Consider the following 25,577-nt stretch of genomic DNA (forward strand, 5'->3'; position numbering starts at 1 on the left):
GACTACTGTGACTGCTGATGTTGCCCGCTTGACTGGGTTTAGACTCTTCATGTCTTTTATTTCTGAAAAGTCCATGTGTCCGTAGTTTATACCCTTACCCTGATAGTGAGATTGCATATGAGGACTGTGATCGCAAGTGCATTTCGTGCAGTTTTCATTTATCTGTAAAACAATTAAGGCATAAACTCATGAAGTCACTTTTCCTGAGCCAGTGGTCCATGAGTGGCAGAGCAGGGAAGCAATTGATCTCCGAAAGCCATTGCCGTTATAGAATCTGTACCAGGAAGTAATTAAATGGAATGTGAGATACAGGATTAGCCAGTTATAAACTGAGATGAAAAAACTTCAAATATCTAAATGCACAAAGTGGGCAGGAAAGAGAATAGAGCACAAAAAAAAAAAAAACCAGAACGTAGCTCTATCAATAATGACTTAAATGGACTAAACACTGAAATTAAGGCAAAGATTGGAACCAGACTTGGTGGTACATACCTATAATCCCAGCATTTTGGAAAGTAGAGGCAGGATTGAGAGTTCTGGGCCAGCCTAGGCTACATGGTGAGGTACCGTCTCAAAACAAACAAACCAGAGGCAAAGGTTGCCAGAATACAGTGGAGATCAGTATCTGCTGTATGCTGTCTATAGTGCATTTGAAATCTTCAGTTCAACAATGGATTGAGAGTAAATGGGTGGAAAGGATGCAGAGTTCAAAGAGTCAGCATACAAGGTAGAAGGCTTGTTACTAATGGAGGCAAACAGAGTTGAAGACAGTCTTATCAGAGACATTTCATGGAGGAATGCTGTCAAGTCAGTTCAGTAGGAAGTTGTGACAATCACCCATGTACATTCATTAGTAACAGCTTCTAAAGAGGGGAAGCAACATGAAGAGTTAAGAGAAACAGACCTTCCATAGTCGCAGTTAGGAAATTTAACACACTCTGTCTAAAGCTGATAAAACATTAGGTCAAAAACTTGCACAATAGATGAGCTGAGTGACACTAATAACAAACTATTTAAACCCCAAACATTTAGAAAGAAAGCACTGTATTTCTATTTTTTAAAAAACATTTTATTTATTATTTTTATTTCATGTGTATGAGTGTATTTCCTGCATGTAAGTGAGTGCACCGTGTCATGCAATGCCACGGAGGTCAGAAGAGGGCGTCGAATTCCCCTGGAACTCGAGTTAAGGACGGTTTGTAGCCGCCATGTGGGTGCTGGGAATTGAACCTGGGTCCTCTGCAAGAGCAGTCAGTGCTCTTAACTGCTGAGCCATCTCTCCAGCCCCTATATTTCTATTTTTTATTTTATGTGTATGAGTGTATTGCCTCCATGTATAAATGCACCCATGTCTTTCATTGCTCATGGAGGTCAGAAAAGGGTGTTCTGTCCCCTGGAACTGAAGTTACAGATGGTTGTCAGACACCATCTGGATGCTGGGAACCAAACCCGGGTCCTCTGCAAGAGCAGCCAGTGCTCTTAACCCCTGAGCCATCTCTCCAGCCCCCAAAACAACTTATTTCTAAATAATCTGTGATTCAGGAATGAAGCCGGGCATGGACGCAGGCACTAACCTGCCCAACCTTCTCTCTGTAGCATTATAGAAACGGAGCATCGGGGCTGGAGAGGTGGCTAAGCAGTTAAGAGCACTGACTGCTGTTGAAGAGGACCCAGGTTCGATTTCCAGCACCCACATAGAGACTACGAACTGTCCTTAACTCCAGTTCCAGGGGAATCTGATGCCCTTTTCTGACCTCCGCAGCATTGCACAACATGGGTGCACTCACATACATGCAGGCAGTACACTCATACACATAAAATAAAAATAATAAATAGAGGCTGGAGAGATGGCTCAGGTTAAGAACACTGGTTGTTCTTGCAGAAGACCTGGGTTCGAATCCCAGCACCCACATGGCAGCTAACAGCTGTCCGTAACTCCAGTCCCAGGGGATCCAACAGCCTCTTCTGACCTCCACAGGCATTGCACTGACATGGGTGCACTTACGTGCAGACAATCCACGCATACACATAAAATAAAAATAATAAAATTTTTTAAATAAATAAAATATTTTTTTAAAAAAGAAACAGTCCATCACTGGGTGCCAGTCACCTGTAGGTGCAGGGCTGGGAAGGACCACGTTGGCTTTCTTCTTCGCACCTTTCTCTATCGATTGAATGTCTTATAACAAGCACATATAAATTTCATTTAATAAAACACAATCATTACTTTAAATTTTTAAAGCTATACCAAAGAACTGCGATGTGTTCAAGAAAAGAAGGTGGAGGTAAAGGAAAGAGGGTTAGAAGGGACAGAGAGGACCATTTCATCTGAGTAAAAGGCTCCAGCCCATCAAGGAAGCATAGTGTTCTTGAACATCTATTACCTAACAACATAGATTTGACACAGAGCTAAAGAAAAGACTATAAGGAGAAGCTGGGCATAATGGTGCACACCTTTAATCCCAGCACTTAATCCCACGGACAGGCAGGTGGATCTCTGAGATAAGAGGCCAGCCTGATCTATAGAGCCAAGTTCCAGGCCAGGGGAGATCCTGTCTCAGAAAACAGAGAGAGAGAGGGAGGGAGGGAGGGAGGGAGGCAGGGAGGCAGGGAGGGAAGGAGAGAGGTCAAGAATGGAATTTGAAGATGTCCTGAATTAGCCGTGCAGGTGCAATGCGCTGAAACCCATGGGAAGCAGTTGAACAGGGCTTGTATGGAGATGAGTAGCTTTGAATGCTAGTCAGAGAAGAAATCTGAAATTCCAGTTTAAGAAGCTAAAAAATAAAAAGGCAGAGTAAGCCCCAAGTAAAAAGAAGGAAATAAAAAATCAACAGAAGAGAAAATTAAAGTGAAAAGCTGAGCAAAATTGAAGCCTTTGTGACAGTATGAAATGGTTTGGTTCATGTAATTGTGCAGTAAGTCTTGAAATGAGCTGTTCTTTTGAAGCGTCGTTCTTTTGAAAATTGCTTTGAATGCCTTTTGTCCATGTAAGCTGTAGACTCGTTTTCTTGGTGTCCTGTTTTTATGGGTTATGATTCCTGCTCTTCACATGCCTGGTAGTTTGTAATTGGACAACAGATAGTGTAAACGAGTGGCAGTATTCTTGTGTTCCTGAGGACATGCTGAGCTTTATTTGGGGACCCATTTGAGTTTCTTGGAAACATACTGGTCCTTTCAGTCTTTACTTTTAAAATTTGTCATAAAGAACCAAAGCAGTGTGTGATCTAGGCCTGATTTTTCTCCCTACTGTGGAGTTCTCTGCCCATGAGTACACGAAAGCCAAGGTTTTAAAAAAAAACAAAAAACTTTTTTATGAGATAAGTGTTGATGCCTGCATGTGTGTTAGTGTACCCATGTGGTGCAGTGCCTGAGGAGGACAGAAGAACATCAGATCCCCTGGAACTTGAGTTATAGACGGTTCTTAGCTACCATGTGGATGCTGGAAACTGAACCCAGGTCTTCTGCAAGAGCAGTCAGTGCTCTTAGCCACTGAGCCATCTCTCCAGCCCTGAAACTTAATTTTTGTTTGTTTTTAGTTTTTTTGAGAGAGGGCCTCACTGTGTAGCCCTAACTGGCCTGGACCTCATGCTGTAGACTAGGATGGCCTCCAACTCACAGAGATCCGCCTGCCTTTGCCTCCTCGGTGCTGGGATTAAAGGTGTGCGCCACACAGCTGACCCTTTAACTTACTTTTCACGTAATTTTCTCTCTTATTATTAGTGTATGTGTATACATGTGCATAATATGGATGTGTATGACAAGGCACACATGTGGAGGCCAGGGGACAAAATTGTGAGTCAGTTCTCTCCTTCCACCTGTACATGGATTCCTGGGATTGAGCTCAGTTTACCCAACATGCACAGCAAGTGCCTTTACCCGCGGAGCCACCTTGGGGAAAGGAGGACTATCCTATGAGCTTCGGTTATAATGTCCTCTCTGAGAGTCCTTTCCGTACCAGGACTGCAGGTGAATGTTCTCCTGAATACCCTGGGGGCTGTCTGTGGCTGCTCTGGCTCCTTTCTCTGCTGCTGTCCTGGACACTCTGGTCTTGTCTCTCAGGGAGGTCACTAGGCTCCCTCTGCCAAGCCACAGGCTGGGCTGTCCTGGTCCACCTCATTGTTCCCCTTCCTCAGGCTCATTCTTTTTTCATTACTTGAGCTCAAGGCCCTGAAACCTCCTGTTTCATATATTGTATTCATTGTTTCAGGCAGGAAGGTCAGTCTGGTTCCTGCTGCTCTGGCTTCGCCACAGCAGAAGTTTGCTAAGTGTTCATGTAGCCAGAGTTCACTTCTGGAAGTGACATGGGGCCAAACCCAGCCAAGCCACAAGGTTACTACATGGTCCTGAGGGGTGGGTATTTCGGAACCCACCACAGTGCTCACTGTGAATCTTCTGTTCTTGGAAGAAGGCACTTGTTAGAAGCAACTCAGTCCCTCTACAGATGCATGCAAACGAGGATGTGTAGAAAGTGGATGGTATGCCATGTCTAAGTGTGCAACAACTGGGTACTGGTAAATTTACCTAGGAATAGTTAAAGGGTGTACATTTGTGGCATTCGGGTAAAATCAGGGTCACTGGGCAGGAGATGAGTGTGCATTCTTGTTTATATGTACAGAAAGAAACTGGAAGGGTAGAGAAAAATAATGGTTTTCTGCATGGAGGGTGCCAGAGAGCTGGGCAGGTGGCACTCTGGTGCCCCAGCAGTTTATTTGAGAGCACTAGTTTTTAGCTAGAATTTTGTTGACTTTAGGATTGTTTTTTGCTGTTCTTAGGGCAAACACAGTTACTATTGGCAGATATTTAATTCATTGTGATCTAAATTACCTATAATTGGCTCTCCTTTTTTTAAAATTTGTTTTTATGTGTATGTGTGTGTTCCTGTGTAAGTTGATGTGCACCGCATGGAGACTACATGGAGAACATGGAACTGGAGTTACAGACCGCTATCAGCCACCATGTGGGTGCTAGGAACCAAACCCATGTCCTCTGCAAGAACAGCCAGTGCTTTTAACTGCTGAAACATCTCTCTAGCCCCTTTATCTTCTTTTTTGAGTTTAATGGAAGGGATAGGGAGAACTTTCTAACTTCTTCTCACCTCTTTTTTGAACTACATGAGGATATTATCTATTTAAAAAGTAGTTTCAAAGGCTAGGTATGGCAGCATACGCTTGGAATCCCAGCACTCAGGAGGCTGAGGCAGGAGGATCATGAACTCAAGACTGGCCTAGGTTACGTAATTGGTTCCTAATCTCATTTCTAAGTTAATAAATTCGACAATAAATAAATAAAAATTCAAGGACAGCTCTTAAATTTGTAGAAATTTATCAAAAGGTGGTTAGAAAAGTGAAAATAAATAACTGATAGGAGTTACAATTAAACCTGTTTTCTTTCATCCCAGCAGAAGATGTTGCCCTTTCCTGTAAACCCTGGACCCCTAAGACACAGCCAGGTGCCCTGACTGAAGAAGAATTTGAGCAAGTGGGCCTCACAGCAGCTGTTCTTTCTGCACACACACAGAAGGAAGAACAGAATTATGTTGACAGGTTCCGGGAAAAGATCCTGGCGTCTCCCTATGGCTGCCATCTTCAGGAAAACAGAAACAAAGCGAAATGCTCGTGTGTCCAAGGTGGTTGGGTGTCTAGTGCACACCATCCGTCTTTGCATTGTCCTAAATCATGTACAGACTGTACTTTAGTGTTGATGGGGAATTGCTTCCAGGAAGGACTGCCCAACACACTGACTGACATATAAGTCCACAGATAGTCAGGGCCTTTGTATAAAAGAGCATGATACCCACACACCTTCCCGTGTTCTTCAGCTTACCTCTTCATTACTCTTAACATCTAATACAGTGTGTTTTACTGTTATTTGGGGAATAATGAAAAGAGAAACATTTTTTTAAGTCTGCACATACTCAGTGTAGACAGGTTTTTTCTGAATATTTTGAATCTATGGTTGGTCAGATCTGCAGATGTGCAGCCTGCAGGTGGACAGGGCCAGCTGTAATGGGGAGAAGGAGTGAACAGAGGGAGGTAGTCTTGCAAGACACTAAGTGTTGTGGTTACTTTGTTGACAGTTTGCCTGGGATCTATGTTACAGCCTAGATCTAAGAAACCAAGTTTTATAAGAAACCAATTGAGGTGCTGAAATCAGCTTATTTTAGGATACTAACTTTCATCTAGAATCGTGTTCACTTTAGAAATACTTTTTACCATTCCTATAGTAAGCACAATCACTACTGCCAAATACTTAGTTCATTGTAATCTACTTGAAATCTCCCGTAACTGTCTTTCTCTTCCTTTTTAAATTTCATTTTCGTAATATGCCTCCATGTTTACCCTTTCAGTAGATTCTACTTCCAAGCAGAGCAGATCTGCTGGGGGCAAGAAGTGGAAGCACAGACATAAGACGCCCACGCCGCTGGACGCCAGCAGCTCCAACACCGCTTTCTGTCCCCGTGTCCGGGGCTCCTTCAGGATGTACAGCCCTGGGGCCCTTCTACTGCCTCCCCTCCCCACGCCGCAAGCCATGACCTCCCTGGGAGGAGGAGCCTGGGGAGCTGCACCTGCACGTCTGCCTGTGTCCACCACCACCCAGTCTCTTCCAGCTCACCCCTCTCCTTACTTGGATACTTTGATGACCATTTTCCTGCAGAACACCCCCATCTTTCCTCTGTGGTCACCGTCATTCTCTCCTTGTCCGTTCTTGGAGGACACAGGTTCTTCTGAAACGACACTTCCAGTACCAGCAGTGGCTCCAAACTTGGAACCACCTTCATCAGTCAGCATCCAAAGGAGAGTAGAGGACAGATGGGAGACAGAGCGTGAAGAGCACCCGTGGGTTAGCTCAAAGAAGAGTTTGTCGTTACAGTTAAATCAACTCCAGGAAAAAGTGCCTGGATGTTCCCAGTCTCCAGATGCAGTGAGAAGGAATGTTTGCCCAGAAACTGAGTGTGTAAGTGATGCTGACTGTTGGTGCCCAGGGAGCAAGTAAATGTGGGTCCTCTTCCTAAATGAAGGGCCTCAGGTTAGGGCTTAGCACTGGTGGCCTAGGTGGGTGATCTGCTTTACAGCTGTGACTAAGACAAAGCCGGGCATGGTGGTGCACACCTTTAATCCCAGCATTGGAGAGGCAGAGGTAGGTGTATCTTTGTGAATTCAAGACCAGCCTGGTCTACATAGTTCCAGGCCAACTGGGGCTACTGGAGACCCTGTCTCAAAAAAAAAAAAAAAAAAGACCAAAAACAGACAAAGCCTTGCAGTGTGGAAACATGCAGTGTCACCCAACTGCAGAAAGGAAGGGCTCCTCTGTCAATGGGTACTTAGTGAGGCCTTTCACAAAGTGCCATCTTTCAGATTTTCTGTGTGAACTGGGTTTCCTTTCCATTTTAAATTGTAATTAAACTTATTAAATATATTAAACTTAATGTGTTCATTGCATATAAATTATATTTTCTTACAGCTGAAGTTGGTGGTATAGTAAGGGGAATAAGCCATATGACAGGATGTGAATTTAGCATTCATACTTTCTTGTGCACACCTGTAGGACAGTGGTGTACAGAAGAGGTAGGAGCCACTTTCTGTCACTACCAGGAAGTAGGCATTTATCCTTCCATACTTAGCCGTGTCATTCACAAAAATGAAAATTTTCAGGTCAGGTTCCTTAAACCTTTCAAACTCTGCACTAAAAAGGCACTCCCAGATTTACGGATCAGATTAAACTGCAGAGCGTGGCATTCATGTGTTTAGGTGTAGACTCGAAGATGAGTATGAATATTTACCAAAGCTTTTCTTTGATCTCCTGTAAGGTATAATGTCCTTTATCACATGCTCACAGCATGGTTCAAATCAAACACTATGCCCACCTTCGACAGCCTGAGTGCAGAAAACCAGGTAGGCCTGGGAATGTGACACCAGTTCAGGGACTGGAGAAAATGCCTCAGTATTAAGGAGTGCTTGATGGACAGTCATGAAGACTGAGTTCAGATCCCAGCTCACATGTCAGGCATCTTGTAATTGTAACTCCAGCTCCGAAGGATCCAGCACCCCCTTCTGTTCTCTGCACACACATGGGCACATACACATATACACACAAGAAAATGAATCTTAAAATTTTTATCATGTTTTATCTTGTGTGGGGTGGGTTCACTTGTACCACAATCTGCATGTGGATCGAAGGACAACTTTCAGAATCGATTCTTTCCTTCCACCTTGTGAGTCCTAGGGATCAAGTTAAGGTCATCAGACTAGTGAGCAGATATCTTTATCTACTGAGCCATCTCACTGGCTCAGTAAAATAAATCTTGAAAAAAAAAAAAAGAAGGATGTCAGTTCACATCAAAACCCTGTCACAAGTTAGATAGATGGGTTAGCTTAAAAGGTATTTTATTTTGCTTTGCTTTTTTTTTTCTTTATGGGAAAGATGGATATCTCATAACTTACTCCAAGGTTCAATGATAAAATATTTACGCAGTGCTTTTCTCATACACATCTTTCTTCTCATGCGCTCAGAGAGGACTGGGACTTTGTTTTGTCTACTCTTGTGTTCCTAGAGTTAAGCACACTATGCTTAGAACCTCTAAAATGTTCAGTGTTTACTTGCCAAATGACATAAATAAATGAAAGCCCACACTTGTGTGGTGTGTGGTGTGTGCTTGTAGCAGGTGCTCAGAAAGCTGTGGTACCAAAGGAGTTTGGACCACATTCCTGGAGTCCGGCTAAAGTCGTCTTGACTGTATACGTGAATTTTAGTCACTTGAACATACAAAGTTGAAGCTCCGACAGGTATCTAATGATTGGAGTGCTAAAGTACTTTTTGTGTTTTTCCTTTCCAGCCCCATGTTACAGATAATGGCAATAGGATTGGTCATTCCACCCGTGGTGAACTGTCTACGGCATCTGTGTACAAAGACTCTCCATCTGGAGCTGGCTCAGGTAGTCCTCAGGAAAACCAGCTCTCCATGTTGTTGCCAGATCACGTTGTCTAAGGCCATCTGGTTTGGGAATAATCAATGTATAAGCAAAGGTTTCTTCTTTCTGCAGGCCTTTTGGGAGTGGGGGCACATGCAGATGTACAGAAGCACTCTGACAGATACATACATCAGTGTCGCCTTCACAGTCACTACTTAGAATATTTCTGTGCTCTAGAAAGTTCTGTAACTCTACAGTCTGGATTAGTTACTTTTCTCATTGCTGTGACTGATTGTGCCAGAAATGTTTGTCTTATAGGAGGGTTTATTGTGGCTCACAGCTCAGAGGTACATGCAGTCCATCGTGTCAGGGAAGGCACAGCAGCTGGACCAGCTTGGTCTGGAGCAGAGGGACCTGGCCACAGCAGGCAGGAAGCAGAGAGCTCCTAGGTGGGGCCAAGTTATCACCCTCAGCAATCCTCGACCCCCCCCACCAGACGTCCCTCCACCAGCTACCCCTCCTGCCACTGAGATTCCACTACTTCCTAAAACCTCGTCACCAGCTGGAGACCAGGTTTCCAAACCCATGAGCCTCTGAGGGCATTTTCAGGTAGATCATGCAGTCCATCCCTGACCTGGTCCTCTGGGTCCTGGAAAACTGTTGGTCTGCTTTTTGCCAGTTCACTTTCACTATTTGTGTAATTTGGCATAATCTGAATCAGACAGTGTACATATAGGCTTTTGTGTTAAGTCTCGAGGAATAATACTGAGATCCATCCTTCTATATATTGGTAGTTTCCCTGTTGCTTAGTAAAATTACATCGTATGGATGGTTATTGGGTTCTTTCTGGTCTGGGCCTGTGATCAGCAATGTGGGTATCCTATGGGTGTATATTTTCACTTCCCAGCAGTAAATACCTAGAATGAAATTGTTAAGTCATGTGGTAAGAATCTGGATCACTTTTTAGAAACTGCCAACCTGGTTATACAGCTGGGGCTGAGATGACTTCTGGGGTGGGCCAGGAGACATACTGTCAGGTAGTCACCAAAGTCTTTGAACAGTCGTGACCTGTTTGGTAAATTAGCCTCTGACAGCTGCTTTTTACTTTGCTGATTTCTGATAGGAAGCAGTAACAGCAGTATATACTTTACTAAAAGTGAATATTCTTCTGAAATCTCCGAAAGTGAACAGAGACCTCAGGATATACAGAAAACAGAAGCCTTTCCCAAGTTAGTTGAAGAATCCATCTGGAAAATGATAGAGCAAACACCAGAGTGCATCCTGATGACCTATCAGCTGCCTGCGAGGTAGGAAGACACTCCTGAAAACCCAGCTTTTATGTGTTTATGGTTCCTTTCTTTGTAATATATATGTTTTTTTTTTTTTTGGTCTTTTTGAGACAATCCCGAGTGCTGGGATTAAAGGTGTGCGCCACAATGCCCGGCTCTTTGTAATATTTTTAAAATATATATTAAATTTTATTTATTTGAGAGTGGGGTGCCATGCACTCACGTGGAGATCAAAGGACAACTTTAGGAAGTCTGTTCTCTTTCTACCCACAATGTGTGTGCTGGTGATAAAACTCAAGTCCTTAGGCCTGGTGAGAGGGAAGTGCCTTTACCCACTGAGCCATCTTGTTGGTTCAAACATGCTGTATTTCGTACATTTATTATTAATTTTCAGGGGGGTATGCACGGTGTGGAGGTCAGAGGACAAGCTGTAAGAGTTGGCTCTGTTTACCATGTGGGTTCTGGGGGCTGAACTCTTGTCAGGCTTGGTGACAGGCATTCATTCCCTCTGGACTGTCTCACCAAGCCATCTCACAGTTACATACAGGAGCTATTTTTAGGGTTTCTAATGTGTTTTTCAACATAAATTGGTTTTCAAATATTTTATATATGCTCATAAAAAATGTCTTTCTAAATTCATTGATTTGAATTAAAGGATTGGTTTCTTGAAGGACGTGGTAGCATTAGTGCTGCAGATACTCAGGTCCACACAGAATGAACATGCTGCTCTTCACGAAACCACGACACAAGAAAACAAAGGCTGTGCTTCCCAGAATGGCACCTCGGTTCAAGAACTCCTCCCTTTGACTGTAGAGGAAGAGACGAGCTAAGGGAGACACTTTCCTCCAGGTTTCATTTACACACACAACTGTTTTCCACCAAGGAAATGTCTCCTGAGTAAGTTTGACAAAGAATGATCCTGGAGGCTGGAGAGATGGCTCAGAGGTTGAGTTCTTTCTGCTCTTCCAGAAACCTGCATTCAGTTCCCAGCCCCTACGTGGCAGCTCACAGCTGCCTGTGTCTTCAACCCAGCAGGATCCATCGCTCTGGCCTCCGTGGGCACCTGTCCTCATATGCACATGGCCCCACAGGTAGACACACCTGCACATAATTAAAAACAGTAAAAGTAGCTGAGCGTGGTGGTACACAGCTTGGATCCCAGCACTCTGGAGGCAGAGGCAGGCGAATCTCTTGAGACTGAGGCCAGCCTGGTCTATGTAAATTAAGAAAAAAGTCATGATTTGGTTATGCTTTGAAGACGCAGATTACATGTCAGCACAGAGAAGTGCTGATCTAGGTGACCTGAGTACAGAGAAGTGCTGGTCTAGGTGAGCTGAGTACAGAGAAGTGCTGGTCTAGGTGAGCTGCTTTGTTTCAGGGCTAAGGAAGCTGTCTTGAAAGAAGACCTGGAGAAGCTAGAAAGCATGAAGCTGTGCCAGCCCCATTTTTCTTCTGGGCAGAAGGAGGAGCTGGCCAAGGCACACTCTTGGATTCAAAGCCACGCTGTCCCTCAAGAAGTGCACCCCCAAGTAAGCTCGTAATGATACCATATTGACGTATCTTGTGGCAGGCACTGCTCTTAAAATAGGTAATGTTTTTTAGTTGATCCACAGTTAGCTCTGTGGTAGGAGATGCTATCCTTATTTTAACCTATAAACAAATTAATGTTAAATAATTGGTATAACGTTGTCCTAGTTTGTTTCTCCATTGCTGTTACAAAACACTCTGGGGAGGAAAGGGTTTATTCAGATTACACCTCCCAGGTCACAGTTCATCGAGAAGCCCAAGGTAAGGAACTCAGGGCAGGAACCTGGAGGCAGGAGCTAAAGCACAGGCCATAGAGGAATGCTGCTTACTGGCTTGCTCCCCTGGCCCATGCTCAGCCTGCTTTCTTATACAATACAGAACAACCTGCCCACAGGTGATATCACGCACAGTGAGCTGGGCCCTCCCACATCACTCAGTAATCAAGAAGATGGCCCACAGGCATGGCCACAGGCCAGTTCAATAGAGGAAATTCCCCAATTGAGGCTCCCTCTACCCAGGTGTGTCAAGTTGACACTAAAGCTATCCAGCATGAATGTTCCCTAAGTTTTGAATATAGATATTTTTAATACTTACATGAGCTTTCTCTGGGGAGATGTAAACATCACTTCAGATAGGGCTCAGTGACAGACCAATTGATCATTCTACTGAAGTCCAACTTGACGAACCAGTGAGCTTATTGGGATTTGCTCACAGAGCATGGGTGACCCCAAAACAGCCACAGCACCAAAAGTATCTCATCTCTGTGGATGGAATCTCCCCTTCTGTAGCCTTCCAGACTCCATATTCCTGTCGTATCCTTAGGACGTGAGACTGAGGCAGAGTTAATAGAACTGGAAGGGGAATGTAGGATGGAGGGGCTGGAATCTCAGGTGGCGATCTACTATCCCTTCCTACCCCCTTTTCCTGAGGGAACATCAGTAGTCCCCATCTTAAGGATCTCTTGTGGATAGTCACAGCTCCTTCTGATGAAGTTGGTGGTGTCCAAGCCAGCCGTGGTGGCTCACGCCTTTAATCCCAGCACTTGACAGGCAGAACCAAAAGGATCTCTGAGATTGAGGCCAGCCTGGTCTCCACAGTAAGTTCCAGGCCAGCAGAGGGACCCTGTTTCAAAAAAAATAAAAAAAAAAACAAAAGATGGTGGTGTCCGTTACTTTTGGAAGGCTGTGTTCTACAACAGTGAATGTTTTTTTCTTCTGTCAGTTAGAACGTTTTGCAGTGATAAAGCATAAAGACACTTACCCTGACGTAGACCGAGGAAAGATAACAGAAATACACGTCCATGATCACAAAGACTTCAAGGTATAAGAAAGATGCACAGGAGGAAGCATCCATTGCTAGCAGCTTCTGTGAAGCTCCATGCCATTTCCTTTCCATTACTGGTACATTGAGAATCCAGACATATAATCTGGCTGTTTATGTATCAGTCTCCTAAATTGTATGGAAAATGGCCCGGAATTGCAAACCAAGTTCTAAGATAAGCTTTTAGGCAGTGATTTTCTTTATATTAATCCCTAAATCATGTAAAAACAAAATCTGGAGTTACATTTCAACTCTTCGGTAATCACCTCTGCATCAGCGGTTCTGAGACCTGTGTCCCCCTCTGGCCTCATGGTATTGCTTCCATCTCCCAGATCAGCCTGTGGTGTTCCCATCAGCATTGCTTGGTCCACAGGTCTAGGGAGATGAAGCCCCCTTAGCTTTTGTTTTCTTGAAATGTCTCATTTCTCCCTCACTGTTAAAGGACTTTTGCCAGATAAAGAATTCTTGGTTGAGAGATTTTTTTCTTTTTAAAAAATATTTTATTATTTTAATGTTATGTGTATGAGTGTATTGCCTGCATGTGTGTAAGTGCACCTGTGTCGTGCAGTGCCCTCGGAGGTCAGAAGAGGGCGTCAGATCCCCTGGAACTGGTTGTTAGCTACCATATGGGTGCTGGGAATCAAACCCAGGTCCTCTGCAAGAACAGCCAGTGCTCTTAACCACTGAGCCATCTCTCCAGCCCTGATTTTTTTTCTTTAAGCTTTTTGAATGTATCATCTCACTGACTTCTGAATTCCAGAGTTTCTGATAAGACACCTGATAATCTTAGTGAGAATCCCTTGTATGTGGGTAGGATTGTGTATCTGTATGTCTGTACCTTTCCCTAGATAGGCATGGTGAATTTTCCACATTTTGTCATGTATGTAGCTGCTTTTGAGTGTCCTATACTTTATTCCCCAAAAGAGAAAGAAAAAAGTAGGGTGTCAGCCTTTTTAATCACCTGGAAGTTGCTTCAGCTAGAGCTTCTCAGCAGCACTGCACCCCTGGGTCCTCATGGCCAAGAGCAGAAGTAGCCCACAATAGAGCGCAGATCTCCAGTGTTCAGAGGACGGGCTCTCTGTGGCCCAGCCTGGTACCCATGTGCTGTGTGCCATCTGCTGCAGGAGTACATGTGTGGCTGCCTGCCCTGGCCTGTTACTGTGTGACAAGCTGAGACCGCCCTTAACTGACCGCCATTTGCCCTCCAAACCCTCACATAGACTTGAGTTCCCAAACTGTCAGTTAAGCTCTTCTGTCCATACAGTTGCCTAGATGAGAGACAGACCCCTGGCCTCCTGTTTTCAGAGAGAGAACGAGTGCTGCCATTTGAGAAAGGTTGGGTCGGGTCTTCTCAAGTAGGTGCTGTGCTGGTCACCATAAGTGTCTATTTTTTAATGTTGTGTTTCTGGGTTTTCATTTTTATCTATTTGTGTGTTTGCTTGTTTGTATGGGACAGGGTCTCATATTTTAGCTCAGACTGACCTAGAACTCACCATGTAGCAATCCACCTACCTTAGCCTCCCAAGTACTGGAAGTTTCCTCTGGATTTTTTGTTGTTGTTGGGTATTTGTTTTGTTTTGAGGGGGGTTTTTGAGACAGTCCCACTGTGTAGCCCTAGCTGGCCTAGAACTTGCTATCGTAGACCAGGCTGACCTTGAACTCCAGAGGTCTGCCGTCATCTGTCTCCTGAGTGCTAAGGATTAAAGGTTGTATGCACCCACACTTGATCCAATATTTATTTTTGTTTTATAGACATTTAAAATTTTTTATTTATGCGTATGAGTGTTTTGCTTACATATATGTAAGTGTATCTGTGTATTCAGTACTCTTGGAGGTCAGAAGAGGGCATCAGATTCCCCAGAATGGAGTTACCGATGGTTGTTAGCTATCATGTGGGTGCTGGGAACCCAGCCTGGGTCCTCTGCAGACCTGTACGTGCTCTTAACAGCTGAGCCCCTTGTTCTGGTTTTAGTAGAATAATACGTGAAGAACAGGCCCCCAGCAAGCAGAAGAAACAGTCTAATGAGAATGAACTGTAATATACTGTCCAGACAGGGATAATGGGAATGAACTGTGATGTACATGTCCAGACAGGGATAAATTGGGGCGTTAGAAATACGTTGCTTGGCTTTTTTCTTATTTTCAGGCTCTTCAGTAGACGTTAACATCAAATAACGCACTTGCCTTTGTTCTCTTTGGAGAGCTGTGTAGCCTGTGAAGACACATGTTCAGCTGACGATACTGCAGAGTCCCACGAAGTGAATACATCAGTTGAGTAACTGTGACGATGTCCCTTCACACCCCTACCAGGTCATGTGGGACACAGAAACTTCTGCGTACCTCTTACATGTCGGCAGTCACCAACATTGAGATCGTCCCTTCCTGCTTTTGTTTTGTCTTCTCGGCAGCGCCGGGGAGCAAACCCAGGGCCTTGCGTCCATTTGACCAGCACTCTACCAGCCCTTCCTCCTGGTGGCTGAATAGACATCATCCTCCGCAGCTTGTACATAGCTTCTTCTCTTTCCTGACACATCAAAACTGCCAGTGTGATGCCTATTCTAGTTTAGCTGTCATCTGAAGACATTGGATTGCCTCTGAAGAGGTAGGTGTCTAACAGAACTTGGTGTCAGAAGTCACACAGAAGGAATAAGTAACAAGCTCCAAACCTTAATATCGTTTGTTTTTGTGGTGTCACATACATCGTTTTCCATTGGAAGACTTGGAGCACTTGAAGCAGTTCTGTCTGTGGGTCTTGTACCTCTCATGTGATTTCCTTAATTTAGCACATTGATCTTGCGTTGTGCAACATGATGCTTCCCTTCATGTTAAAATGAGACATTCCTGTTTTCTCACCAAACATTAGAGTGCATTGTCCATTAATGAATCTTGCAACGCTGTTTCTGTGGTTGAGTTTCCACCCTTGTCCTTGTACATGCATTTCACTGCGATTTCTGCTGAAATTCTGCCTTTCACTGAAGTTCCGAATGTCTTTTCTTAGAAATGTATCCATTTAAAAGGGGCTTACTCTTTGGAGAACTTGAATTAAGCTTTGCATGTTTAATGTTAAAAGAGCTCCTTGCCGGGTATGGTGGCTCACGCCTTTAATCCCAGCTCTCAGGACGCAGAGACTGGTGGAACTCTGCGTTCAAGGCCAGCCGGATCAACAAAGCTAGTTCCAGGCCAGTTGGGGCTACAGGGAGACCCTGTCTCAAAAAGATCAAAAAAATAAATAAATAAAATTATGTATATAGTATTTTAAGGGTTTTTTTGTTGGTTTGTTTTAAAGTAATGTGGTAAGTTTTAAAAAACTTTGTGAGTTCGTAGTATTCTTTAGGCTTAGTGTTCAGATGCTCATGCTCACCAAACTAACAGTTGACTTTTCCTTTTCACTGAATTTACACAAAGAGGTCCCTCCATGCTGACCAGAGGTCTGTCTGGCACTGCCTTTTGTTTGCCTTTGAACAGGGTGAGTGCTTGGGGGCAGCACAGTGAGAAATGCACACCAGGGGAGCTGGGTGACCCTAGCCTTAGGGTACTGCAGAGTCCCATAAGGGACCCTCCAGGCCACTTGCAGTTATGTCTCAAGTGAGTGTAATTGTTCACCTCACACTCATTATCTGGTGCTTGAACTTAGAGAAGGTCATGATCCCTTCTCAAACTGGGTAGCTGTGAAACTCATCCACGCAGGTCAGGGGAAGGATCTAGAAAAGGAAAGTCGCAGGAACCTTCCAACTTGTGTAACTTGCAGCAATATAACTTGTTTTTCTTTGTTGTTTTGTTTGGTTTTGTTTTAGGCAAACACCTCTTTCTCCTTTGACATTTTATAGCTTTTTATAAATACGCTGTCATCTGGTCAGGAGAATTTGTTTGTGATGACTGCAGAGCCTGATGCTCCAACCCCAGACGTCTGACTCAGACTTCCTTTCTAAAGTAATGGTTTTCCTGGATGGCACTCCTACCTTAAGGTGTCAAAAACATTTATAAATTCTGCCTATGATATGTCTTTGAGTTTTTAATATTAAGTAGTTCCACACAAATGTTCTTGTATGAGTAGAGAATTCTCTCCGTCCTGGAAGTTAAATGATTTCTGAGACCTTTTGTGTTAGTCAAGTTGACCTTCTTCAGGAGTAAAGTCATTAGGTTGTATAAGTCGAAAGTGATGTTTGGAGCTGCCAGAGTCATTCTGCATTTGTGTATGAGTATTTCAACTTTATGCTCTCTGGCACTAGAGGCCCTTGCTGCTGTCCGGGGTATTTGTTTCATCTTTAATTACACATCCTTTTGCCTTAGTACACATCTTATGGGTGTGTGGATCGTGCCAGGCTTGGTTTGAAACTGGTGCTTGCGGTAGACTGATCTGTAAAGCCCTTTATCAAGTCTCAGCCTCATCAGGAATGCCATTGAGTGGACTCTTCCTGCTGCTGAGGATGGCAGGGCCCAGCACAGATTACTGCCACCCCCCGCCAGGGGCCTCACCCAGGGGAAACTTATTTTTGTATTAATGACTATAGAATTGGTAATGGAAGTGTATATTCTAGATTTCAACATTTACATGAATATTTCCCAAAAAGCTTTATTTTCTTGAGTCAGAAGTCAAAATTTATCAAAACACGATGTTGTATGAGTGGAATTAAACATTAAACGGCACATCATGATCACAAGGTGAATTTACAATTAACTGAATTTGCTTGTTTTTAATGGCTGTTAAGTTTTAATTGAGTGTCTTTTTAAGTAAAAACAATAAACAGTGTACATGTAAATGTGGAGACATGCTCTTGCTTTGTGTGAGCAAGCCTTTGAATGTGTCGGATCTCAGAACTGCTGGCTGTGATCTGTTGATGGTCTCCACACTGGGTCAGCATCGCGCCCTCAACACTGCCTTCATTGTAAGTGTGTCTCCGTTCTGTGGTGTGGAAGAGAGAGGCACCTTCTACTTATGTGTTCTAGCCTCACTTCAGCACTGTGAAGAACTCATTAGGTCCTGAGTATTTGTGTATATATGTATATATTTATCTATATGTATAATACTGTTAACAATTTAGCATCTAATATATAATACATAATGCAAATATAGTAAAATTCAATTATCAAAATTATTCTTAGCTTCTGTAGAGTCAGCTTGTACTTTACAAAGCCTATTACCTGGCAGCAACAAAATCTAGACATTAAAATAAAAACAGGATCCTGAAGCCAGCAAGGCCTTTAAATTTAATGCCCTTTGAATCATTTACCTTTCTGTAATGACAATAGGGAGAAGGCAGAAAGCTCAGTGTTTACGGCGTGGCCTGGCACGGCCTGTCCGAGTTCTTTGCAAAATGTGTCTCGCGTCATCCTCACAATTGCCCTAGAACAAGGCTTGCTATTCTCACTTTACAGAGAAGCTGGTAAGGCAGAGGGTGTGTTTTGTTGAAGGACTCAGAGGGTGTGATTTGTTGAAGGATCTGAACCTAGTAATCTGTCATAAGCTACTCTCCTAAAACCACTAAACCTGGTATGGATCTTGATACTATACTCTGCCAGAAACTGTTGGTCCGTCCCTTTGATATTAGCAGTGGGAACACGTGCATAATGGAACGCTGATGTATTTACACAGCTGTGGAGCCTGAAGACTAATAACCTGCCTGCTCCATTCCACAGTCTTAGCACGTGCCTCACTCTAAGAGCACAGAGGTGTTTCCCTTGAGCGAAGTCCGCTATGGCACTAAGCTCACAAAGGGTGAGAGCAAAGTCTGGGTTACAGAAGAGGGAAATGTTTAGGTGTTGAGTACTGTGTCCGGCCAAGAGCATACATGCATCTAAGTTCATATACACACACACCTCTACATGGAAACAGAGTTCATATTGTCCCATGCCTTCACCTCCAAGTGCCTTTACTTTGGAGATCTTTTCAAGCCAAGATACTACTTTCATGAAAAGTAGCAACTTGGCAGAGTGCCTGCCTTGAATGCGGGAAACTCAGGGTTCAATCCTCATGAACTGGACGTGGTGGCACATACCCAGAATCCTAGCACTCAGGGAGTGGACACAGGAGAATCAAGAGTTCAAGGCCTGCAGGGGATACATGAGACCCTGTCCAAAAAAGTAGCAATTTACGTTGCCATTTTTAGAGGTCAGAAGGTCTCCCAGCTAATACAGTTTATTTGCATCATTTGGAGCTCAGTGTTTGGGCTGGATTTTCCCTTCCTCTAGCTGTGTGCTGCGTGCTCCTTTAGCAGATGTCCTTTAAGGCTTTCTCTTTTCACAGTGCCCAGGATACAATAGAGAGCTCACATAGCCGGGCAGGCTCTCTGCCCTTGAGCTACACCCCAGCGCTACTTTTTAAATTTCCAAGAAATTTTCTAAGGGTAAATTGAAGGAAAGACAAATTACAGGTTTTCAGTAGTAAATAAACTTAACTCAGGATACTTGGAAATATAGAGGCTTTATTTCCTGTGGATGAGTGAGGACCGTTTTTCCAGTTCCTCGGCAGGCATTTCATTTTAGTTTTCTAAGGTGGTGGTTCTGAGAGACACATGGATGTGCATCTCTCTTCAAATACAGTATTTCCAGAAGCACTCTGATGCAGCCCCGTGTTGCTTACGTTGTTTTCTGGTTCTGGCCAAAAGACGACTCAATACAGTGTTAGAATCCTGTCCAGAGAAAGCCTGAAACAAAACGGGAGGTCAGTTTACTCAACTCAGTCCTGCAGAAAGAGGATCCTGTGGTGCCCCAGGCCTCTGAGGAGCACTCACTGTGTTCCCTCTGCTGGGCTGCTCTGCCAGGGCTCGCCAGCCTCGTCCTGCTCAGATGTGGTTGTCCTGAGCGTCCCTAAACCCCATTGACGCACTCCTATGCGTTTCTTCTAGTAGTAGGGTCTCCACATTTGCCTTCCCTGCAGCAGACCTTTTGTCTTAAAATTGGCTTATCTAGAGGTTTAGTTTTTCTATTCTAGAATTTGGTGGATATGACTCGTGTGGTTTTAGGCATTTAGTGTCAGTCCTTGTATTCAGAAGCATGTGAACATCTGAGTGATGGCTTTTCATTGGCCTCACACATAGCCCTGGGGGCCTTCAGGTTGTGCTCCCCACCTGCACCTCTAGTGCCCAGGGTGACTGCTGTCTGAATGCTAATGGGCATCACAACAGAGGTGCTTCTGGTCAGAGCGTTTGGAAAACCCTTGATTAACGCTCCGGGAGTGTTGACCTTGTGATTTCGTAACAGACATTCATTATAGTCATGTACGCAGGACTGCTAGGATGGGGAGGGCCAGAGCTGGCTCACAGGCAGTGATCCCAGAGGAGATGGCCCAGGCCCCCAGGAAGCACTCAGTGGGCGTTTTCTAGGGGTTAAGTCCTCTGCTGATTGCTTGCCACATCCTTTGTACCACACACAGCTCATTGGAAATTCTGCTCTCTGCTACTTACTTTCCACCCCAGGGTGGGAAAGCACATCATCCTTCCCTTCCCATGGTGCATTGCAGTGCCCACACTGGACTAATGCAACACTGCCCCAAAGATCTGTTTGACTAGAAGGTCTTGGTGGGTCTGAGAGTCTGTTTTCTCACCGGCTTCCTAGTGGTCTCAGTGCTGCTCAGTGGGATGGGGGCAGACCCAAGACCAGGAACCGTACCTTACCTCGTCTTTATCCTCCACAAACTGATATGATTTACCCCAAACAGGCACTTGATAAGTTCTTGTTAAATCGTATTTTCTATGACTCCAAGCTGGTTAAAATGATGCTTTAAAACAACAGTCATTTTGTAGTGCAATTCCCACCAAGGACTTGGGTCATGAATTTGGGATTCTGTAAAGTTAGGTATAGAAAGTTCACCTTTTCTCATAAACACTCACCTTTCTCAAGCTTCCCCTTGGGTTAGGAACATCAGTACTAGTATCTGGAAAACAATTTTGAAACCAGCTTAGCAGATCTATTGTTTGTATTTTATACTTATTTTAAAACATACAAAATAGAAGATACTGGGGCTGGGGCAATGGCTCAGTGGATGAAGCTCTTGCCAAGCAAACTTGAGGGCCAGAGTTCGGATCCCCAGAACCCATGTAAAAGCTAGACAGATATGGAGGCCACCTTAACCCCAGCTCTAGAAACAGTCCTTGGAGCAAGCCAGCTGGAGCACTTGAGTGAGGACAAGGAATCTTGCCTCTGTATTTTTCTCAACTGTTCATAGTTTGTCAAAAACATAACTACCTTGTTCCAGAATATTCTGAGCATTGTGTCAGTGTGTGAGAAAACATGAGAAAATAAAGCTGTTATCTTTTCCAATTACTTTTTTTGGTTTGTTTTTTGAGAAAGGGTCTCATTCTGTAGCTCAGGCCATCCTTGAACTCATGGCAATCCTCCTGCCTCAGCCTCCTGGGTGTTGGGCTTATAGGCATGAGTCACCATACCCTGATCACTGTGACCTCCTATGCTTTTTACTTGGCTTTTTTATTTTCATTGATTCTTCAACGTAACCTTAAGAGGCAGGGTTTTCGTAGTTCTGGTTTGGTTTTTGACACAATTGTCTTACACAACCTAGGCTTGCCACAAATTCGTGATCCTGCCTCAGCCGCCTAAGTGCTGAGGTTCCAGGCGGGCACCACGATGCCCAGTGTGGACTCTTTATCGTTCCTGTCACCTGATTAGGAGGGCTGGAGAGGACTCCACAGTTGCTGCTCTTGCAGACTACCAGGATTCAGTTCCCAGCACCAATCTAGTGACTAACCACCATCACTCTCTCCAGTTCCAGGGGATCCAATGCCCTTTTCTGGCCTCCTTGGGCATGAGGCATGCACATGATGTACATACATCCAGGCAAGCATTCATATACATTAAATATCTGAAAGTATAGTGCATACAATCATGATTTGCTTAAGATGTTAGTAAGTAGAACACAAAGGTTTAAATCTGCCCTCATTGGAATCTGGCATAATCGGCCCTGCCTCCCCTAAACTGTGTGCACAGGAAGGGAAAGTTGTGCCTGTCCGGGAGAGTCAGGGGCTCAAGCAGTTGCCAAGAGGAGGAAGGGCAGACATGGCGGTGGAACAGGCCAAGAAGGAAGTTAGGAAATGCCATTTCACGTAGCTTAGCATCAAAAGGGGGCACGTTCAGTAGCAGTGCAATCAGCCCATAAGCCAGGGAAAAGGCCTTTACCTGCCTCCCTGAGGCCTTCGCCTGCCCGTGTGCCCACTGCCTGCCGCAGTGCCTGCAGGAGGGAGGCCCTCTCTAACTCCTCCAGAGCCAGACGAGCATCTTCTTCGAGTGCTGCAAAGTAGACATAGAGACCGGTAACCCAGCCCAACTTCCACCTGGTCATTTCTGCTCCCTGTGGACTTTGGGGAGTACTGAGGACTTGCCACTACTCGTATTTTAGCCAAGAAGCAAAGTTACAGCAGTCCAGTTCACCAGCCAGCTTGAAGTCTACTGTTGAGGCTCGTGGTTCTCCCTGCCTGTATGGCCACCCCACCACCTCCCTGAATCAGGAGGAGAGCAGAGCCACAACGCCCTGAGCACCAGCTTGGCTCAGAAAGTACGATTCCTCCTCATCCCCATCTGTCCACTGCTGCCTGTTGCCTTTGGCTTTGAGGTCTCCAGATGAGAGGCATAGGGAAGGAGGGTACCTCTTACTGCACTTCAAGGTAGAGATTCAGCTTCAGATACTCCATTGTGGCTTTCTCCGCGTGGAATGCGATCGACACCTAAGGTATGTGAGGTGTGCGTGGTAAGGAGAAGAATGTGTGAATGCATGTGAGGTGTGTGGTATGTGCAAAGTATAGGGGTGTGTGTGTGTATGTGTGATGGAGGTGCATGTGGTATGTATGGCAAGTGAGGAGTGTGGTATGGTATGCATGGTAACGGATCTGTGTGGTGTGCCAGGTGTGTGGTAAGTGTGCTAGTGTAGTAAATGCATGTGAGGTATGTATGACAAGTGCAGGCCAGGTGTGTGGCCAGGAGGCTAGCAGCAGTGTAACTTTGTCATGAGGGAAATCTATGGAGAAACAAACCTGAGAGAAGGTTCTGACAGTGCTACACAGGCTCCTGCCTGTTTGGAATTTGAGTGACAGGCTACCCTCGTTTCAGCCTTTTTACTGTAAACTTTTTAAATGGCCTTGGCATCTGAGCATTATTCTGGATTTCCTTTTGCAACGTTTATTGGCTGTTTGGGAATAACAGGATGAGCTCCTGCCTGGTTTTGACCAACCGGGTGTCAGTTGTGAACTCGGAGACTCAAGCAGCTGATTGACAATATTTGGCATTCAAAGTGATCAGAGCACTGGTGGGGCTTAGCGACTGGAAACTACGACAGCAAGGACTTAGAAGAGATCTGATTTACTGAAGAAAATGTCCGGTCTGGAGAGATGGCAGCACCTGGCCACCAAGCCTAACAACCCGAGTTCCACCCCCAGAAACCCAGTGCCAGAGGGGAGCGCCGACTCCTGCAAGCTGTCCTCGGGCCTCTACACATGAACCTTGGCACTCGTGAGTGAGTATATGCACATGCACACACATGCACTAAATGTAAAAAATAAAAAGTACCCAGAATTAAAGAGTGAAATTCAGTTAAGTTTTTATGGGTCCTAATACCATCTAGAATTAAGAAGTAGTGGCGAAACAAATTTCTAGCTGACATTTTTAGCTTAATGTGGACTTGGATGCAACATTAAGTGAAAAGGGAAACGAACGGAGGTCTGTGAGGTCCCCAGCTCCAGAATGTCACTCTAATTAATTGAGCCTTTCTGTTTCATATAACATTAGGTTAGGGTCTTTTAACTCAATATGACAAAATAGGTGCATGGCCAACACGTAACTGGAGAGCCCAACCCCACATTCAAACCAATTCATTTAAAAGTGGAAGATAATGTTTTAAATTAATTTTTTTACAATTTTTACAAGCAGAAAAAAAATTTGACCACAAAAGTTTTATGTCTACGACATGAAGTAAGCCATGTGAGTCTATGCTCACAAGAGGAAATCGTGTCCATTGCTAAATCTAAGACCCACAGTCCTTCATACTCTTTTTAAAGCAAGATTGTTAATACAGCAGGACCCTTTGAGTGAGAACCCCACTCCTACCCTGGTATGGCATGTAGGACCGATAGAAGCTTAGTTACCTGAGAGCTGAAGAGTCGCTTCCCCAGAGTCAGTGACCGGAAGAGACAGAAGTGGATTCAGGAATCCTATGAAAATCAGGCAGCAGAAGGCCAGCCTGTCCATGGTGGGAGGAGAAGAGATCTGCCTGGCTCTGCTCTGGAAAACCTCCCGCTTGCTCCTTCTGCTCCAGAGATCGCCCATTTTATCCATCATCCTGTGACCTCGTGTGTCCCCTGCAAAAAACAAAATGAGTTTATTGGCTACCGAGGCTGAAAGGCAATCACTTTGCATTGATGTCATTTTTCAAAGTGACAATTCATAGACAATAAATTACTCCATTGTTGACTCCTGTACAAAACAGGTATCCTATAAAGCACAGTGAAGTTTATAAATCTGGCAAAAGAAGTTAACTCAATAATAAATCAGAAGTGAAAGGAAGGGTCAGACATAATGTGGCCAGGACAGAAGGACAAGGATTTATTAGTCAGAGCAGAAGTAATGCAGGGCATGACGTGAAATATGTTGTTTCCTTTTTAAAAAAAATCTCTCAAGTGAATAGATGAGTTGTCATGTTGTATTAAAACTTACTACTAGTTGTTTGAAATAGTGAACAGCAGTTTAAAACACATAGCAGGTACTGCTCGGAGCCGAAGCCCAGCGCACGTACTTGGCTTCAAGTAAAATCACAGGCACTTGAGGTTTCAGAGCAGAGATTTCCATAGCGCTGGAAGAACTTTAGTCATCAAGGAGGGCTAAAGGACATGCCCTGAACCCGTGGTGGAGATCATCTCCACCCTGCCCAGCCTGGGTCCACCCTGTGCAGGGGCTTCCCTAGGCTCAGCTCAGCCCAGCAAAGGTGCTGGTAGGACCTACCTCATATCACCTCAGGGTTTGTTTTTGGAGATGGGTTCTCCTGATGTAGTCCTGGATGACCTAGAATGGCCTCAAACTCATAGAGATCCACCTGCCCCTCTGCCTGCCAAGCACTGGGACTGAAGGGCTGCGCCACGGTGCCCGGCACTCACCTCTTCTTTGCTCAAAACATATTTTTAAATGTGAATATGTGTGTTTGGTGTATATGTGTGCGTGTGCACGTGCACGTGTGCGGGCCAGAGGTTAACACTGTCTTTCGCTCTCCACCTTGTTTTTTTTGTTTCGTTTTGTTTTTTGGCCTTTTTGACACAGGGTCTCCCTGTAGCCCCAGCTGTCCTGGAACTCACTATGTAGACCAGGCTGGCCTTGAACTCACAGAGATCCGCCTGCCTCTGCCTCCCAAGTGCTGGGATTAAAGGCATGCGCCACCACGCCCGGCCTCCACCTTGTTTTTTGAGACAGGATCTTTCCCTGAGCCTGGGACTCACTGATGTGGCTAGGTTAGCAGGGTAATGTACTTGGGGCTCTCTGCCTGTCTATACCTCCCACACTAGAGGTACAGGCATAGACCAAACACGAGTCTGGGCTCTGG

General features: G+C 44.6%; 2 protein-coding genes across 2 annotated transcripts in view; one reads left to right on the forward strand and one right to left on the reverse strand.

Moving 5' to 3' along the window:
- Per3 (period circadian regulator 3) overlaps positions 1-19,084 on the forward strand; it is a 47,721-nt gene extending 28,637 nt beyond the window's left edge. The window contains 7 exon segments of the mRNA XM_029558300.1: positions 5,399-5,626; positions 6,347-6,954; positions 8,834-8,933; positions 10,033-10,216; positions 11,577-11,727; positions 15,247-15,647; positions 16,451-19,084. Coding sequence (XP_029414160.1) covers positions 5,399-5,626; positions 6,347-6,954; positions 8,834-8,933; positions 10,033-10,216; positions 11,577-11,727; positions 15,247-15,324 — 1,349 coding nt within the window. The 3' untranslated portion in view covers positions 15,325-15,647; positions 16,451-19,084.
- A 462-nt stretch (positions 19,085-19,546) lies between these two features.
- On the reverse strand, positions 19,547-24,235 carry Uts2 (urotensin 2). The gene is made up of 4 exons (XM_008822441.3): positions 24,133-24,235; positions 22,175-22,285; positions 20,875-20,918; positions 19,547-19,689 (listed from the first exon to the last, which is right to left on the reverse strand). The coding sequence occupies exons 1-4, from the start codon at positions 24,233-24,235 to the stop codon at positions 19,576-19,578; spliced, it is 372 nt and encodes a 123-aa protein (XP_008820663.1). The 3' UTR covers positions 19,547-19,575.
- Positions 24,236-25,577: the final 1,342 nt, after the last annotated feature.

This window comes from Nannospalax galili, unplaced genomic scaffold (genome assembly GCF_000622305.1).
Source record: "Nannospalax galili isolate Female #2095 unplaced genomic scaffold, S.galili_v1.0 scaffold1488, whole genome shotgun sequence".
Taxonomy (NCBI): domain Eukaryota; kingdom Metazoa; phylum Chordata; class Mammalia; order Rodentia; family Spalacidae; genus Nannospalax; species Nannospalax galili.

Coding starts and splice junctions, on each gene's coding strand:
- Uts2 (XM_008822441.3), bottom strand. CDS start 24,235: ATGGACAGGCTGGCCTTCTGCTGCCTGATTTTCATAGGATTCCTGAAT. Junction 20,919..22,174: donor CGAAGGCCTCAGGGAGGCAG/GTAAAGGCCTTT, acceptor ATTGTTTTCCAG/ATACTAGTACTGATGTTCCT. Junction 19,690..20,874: donor CAAGGGGAAGCTTGAGAAAG/GTGAGTGTTTAT, acceptor GTTTTGTTTCAG/GCTTTCTCTGGACAGGATTC.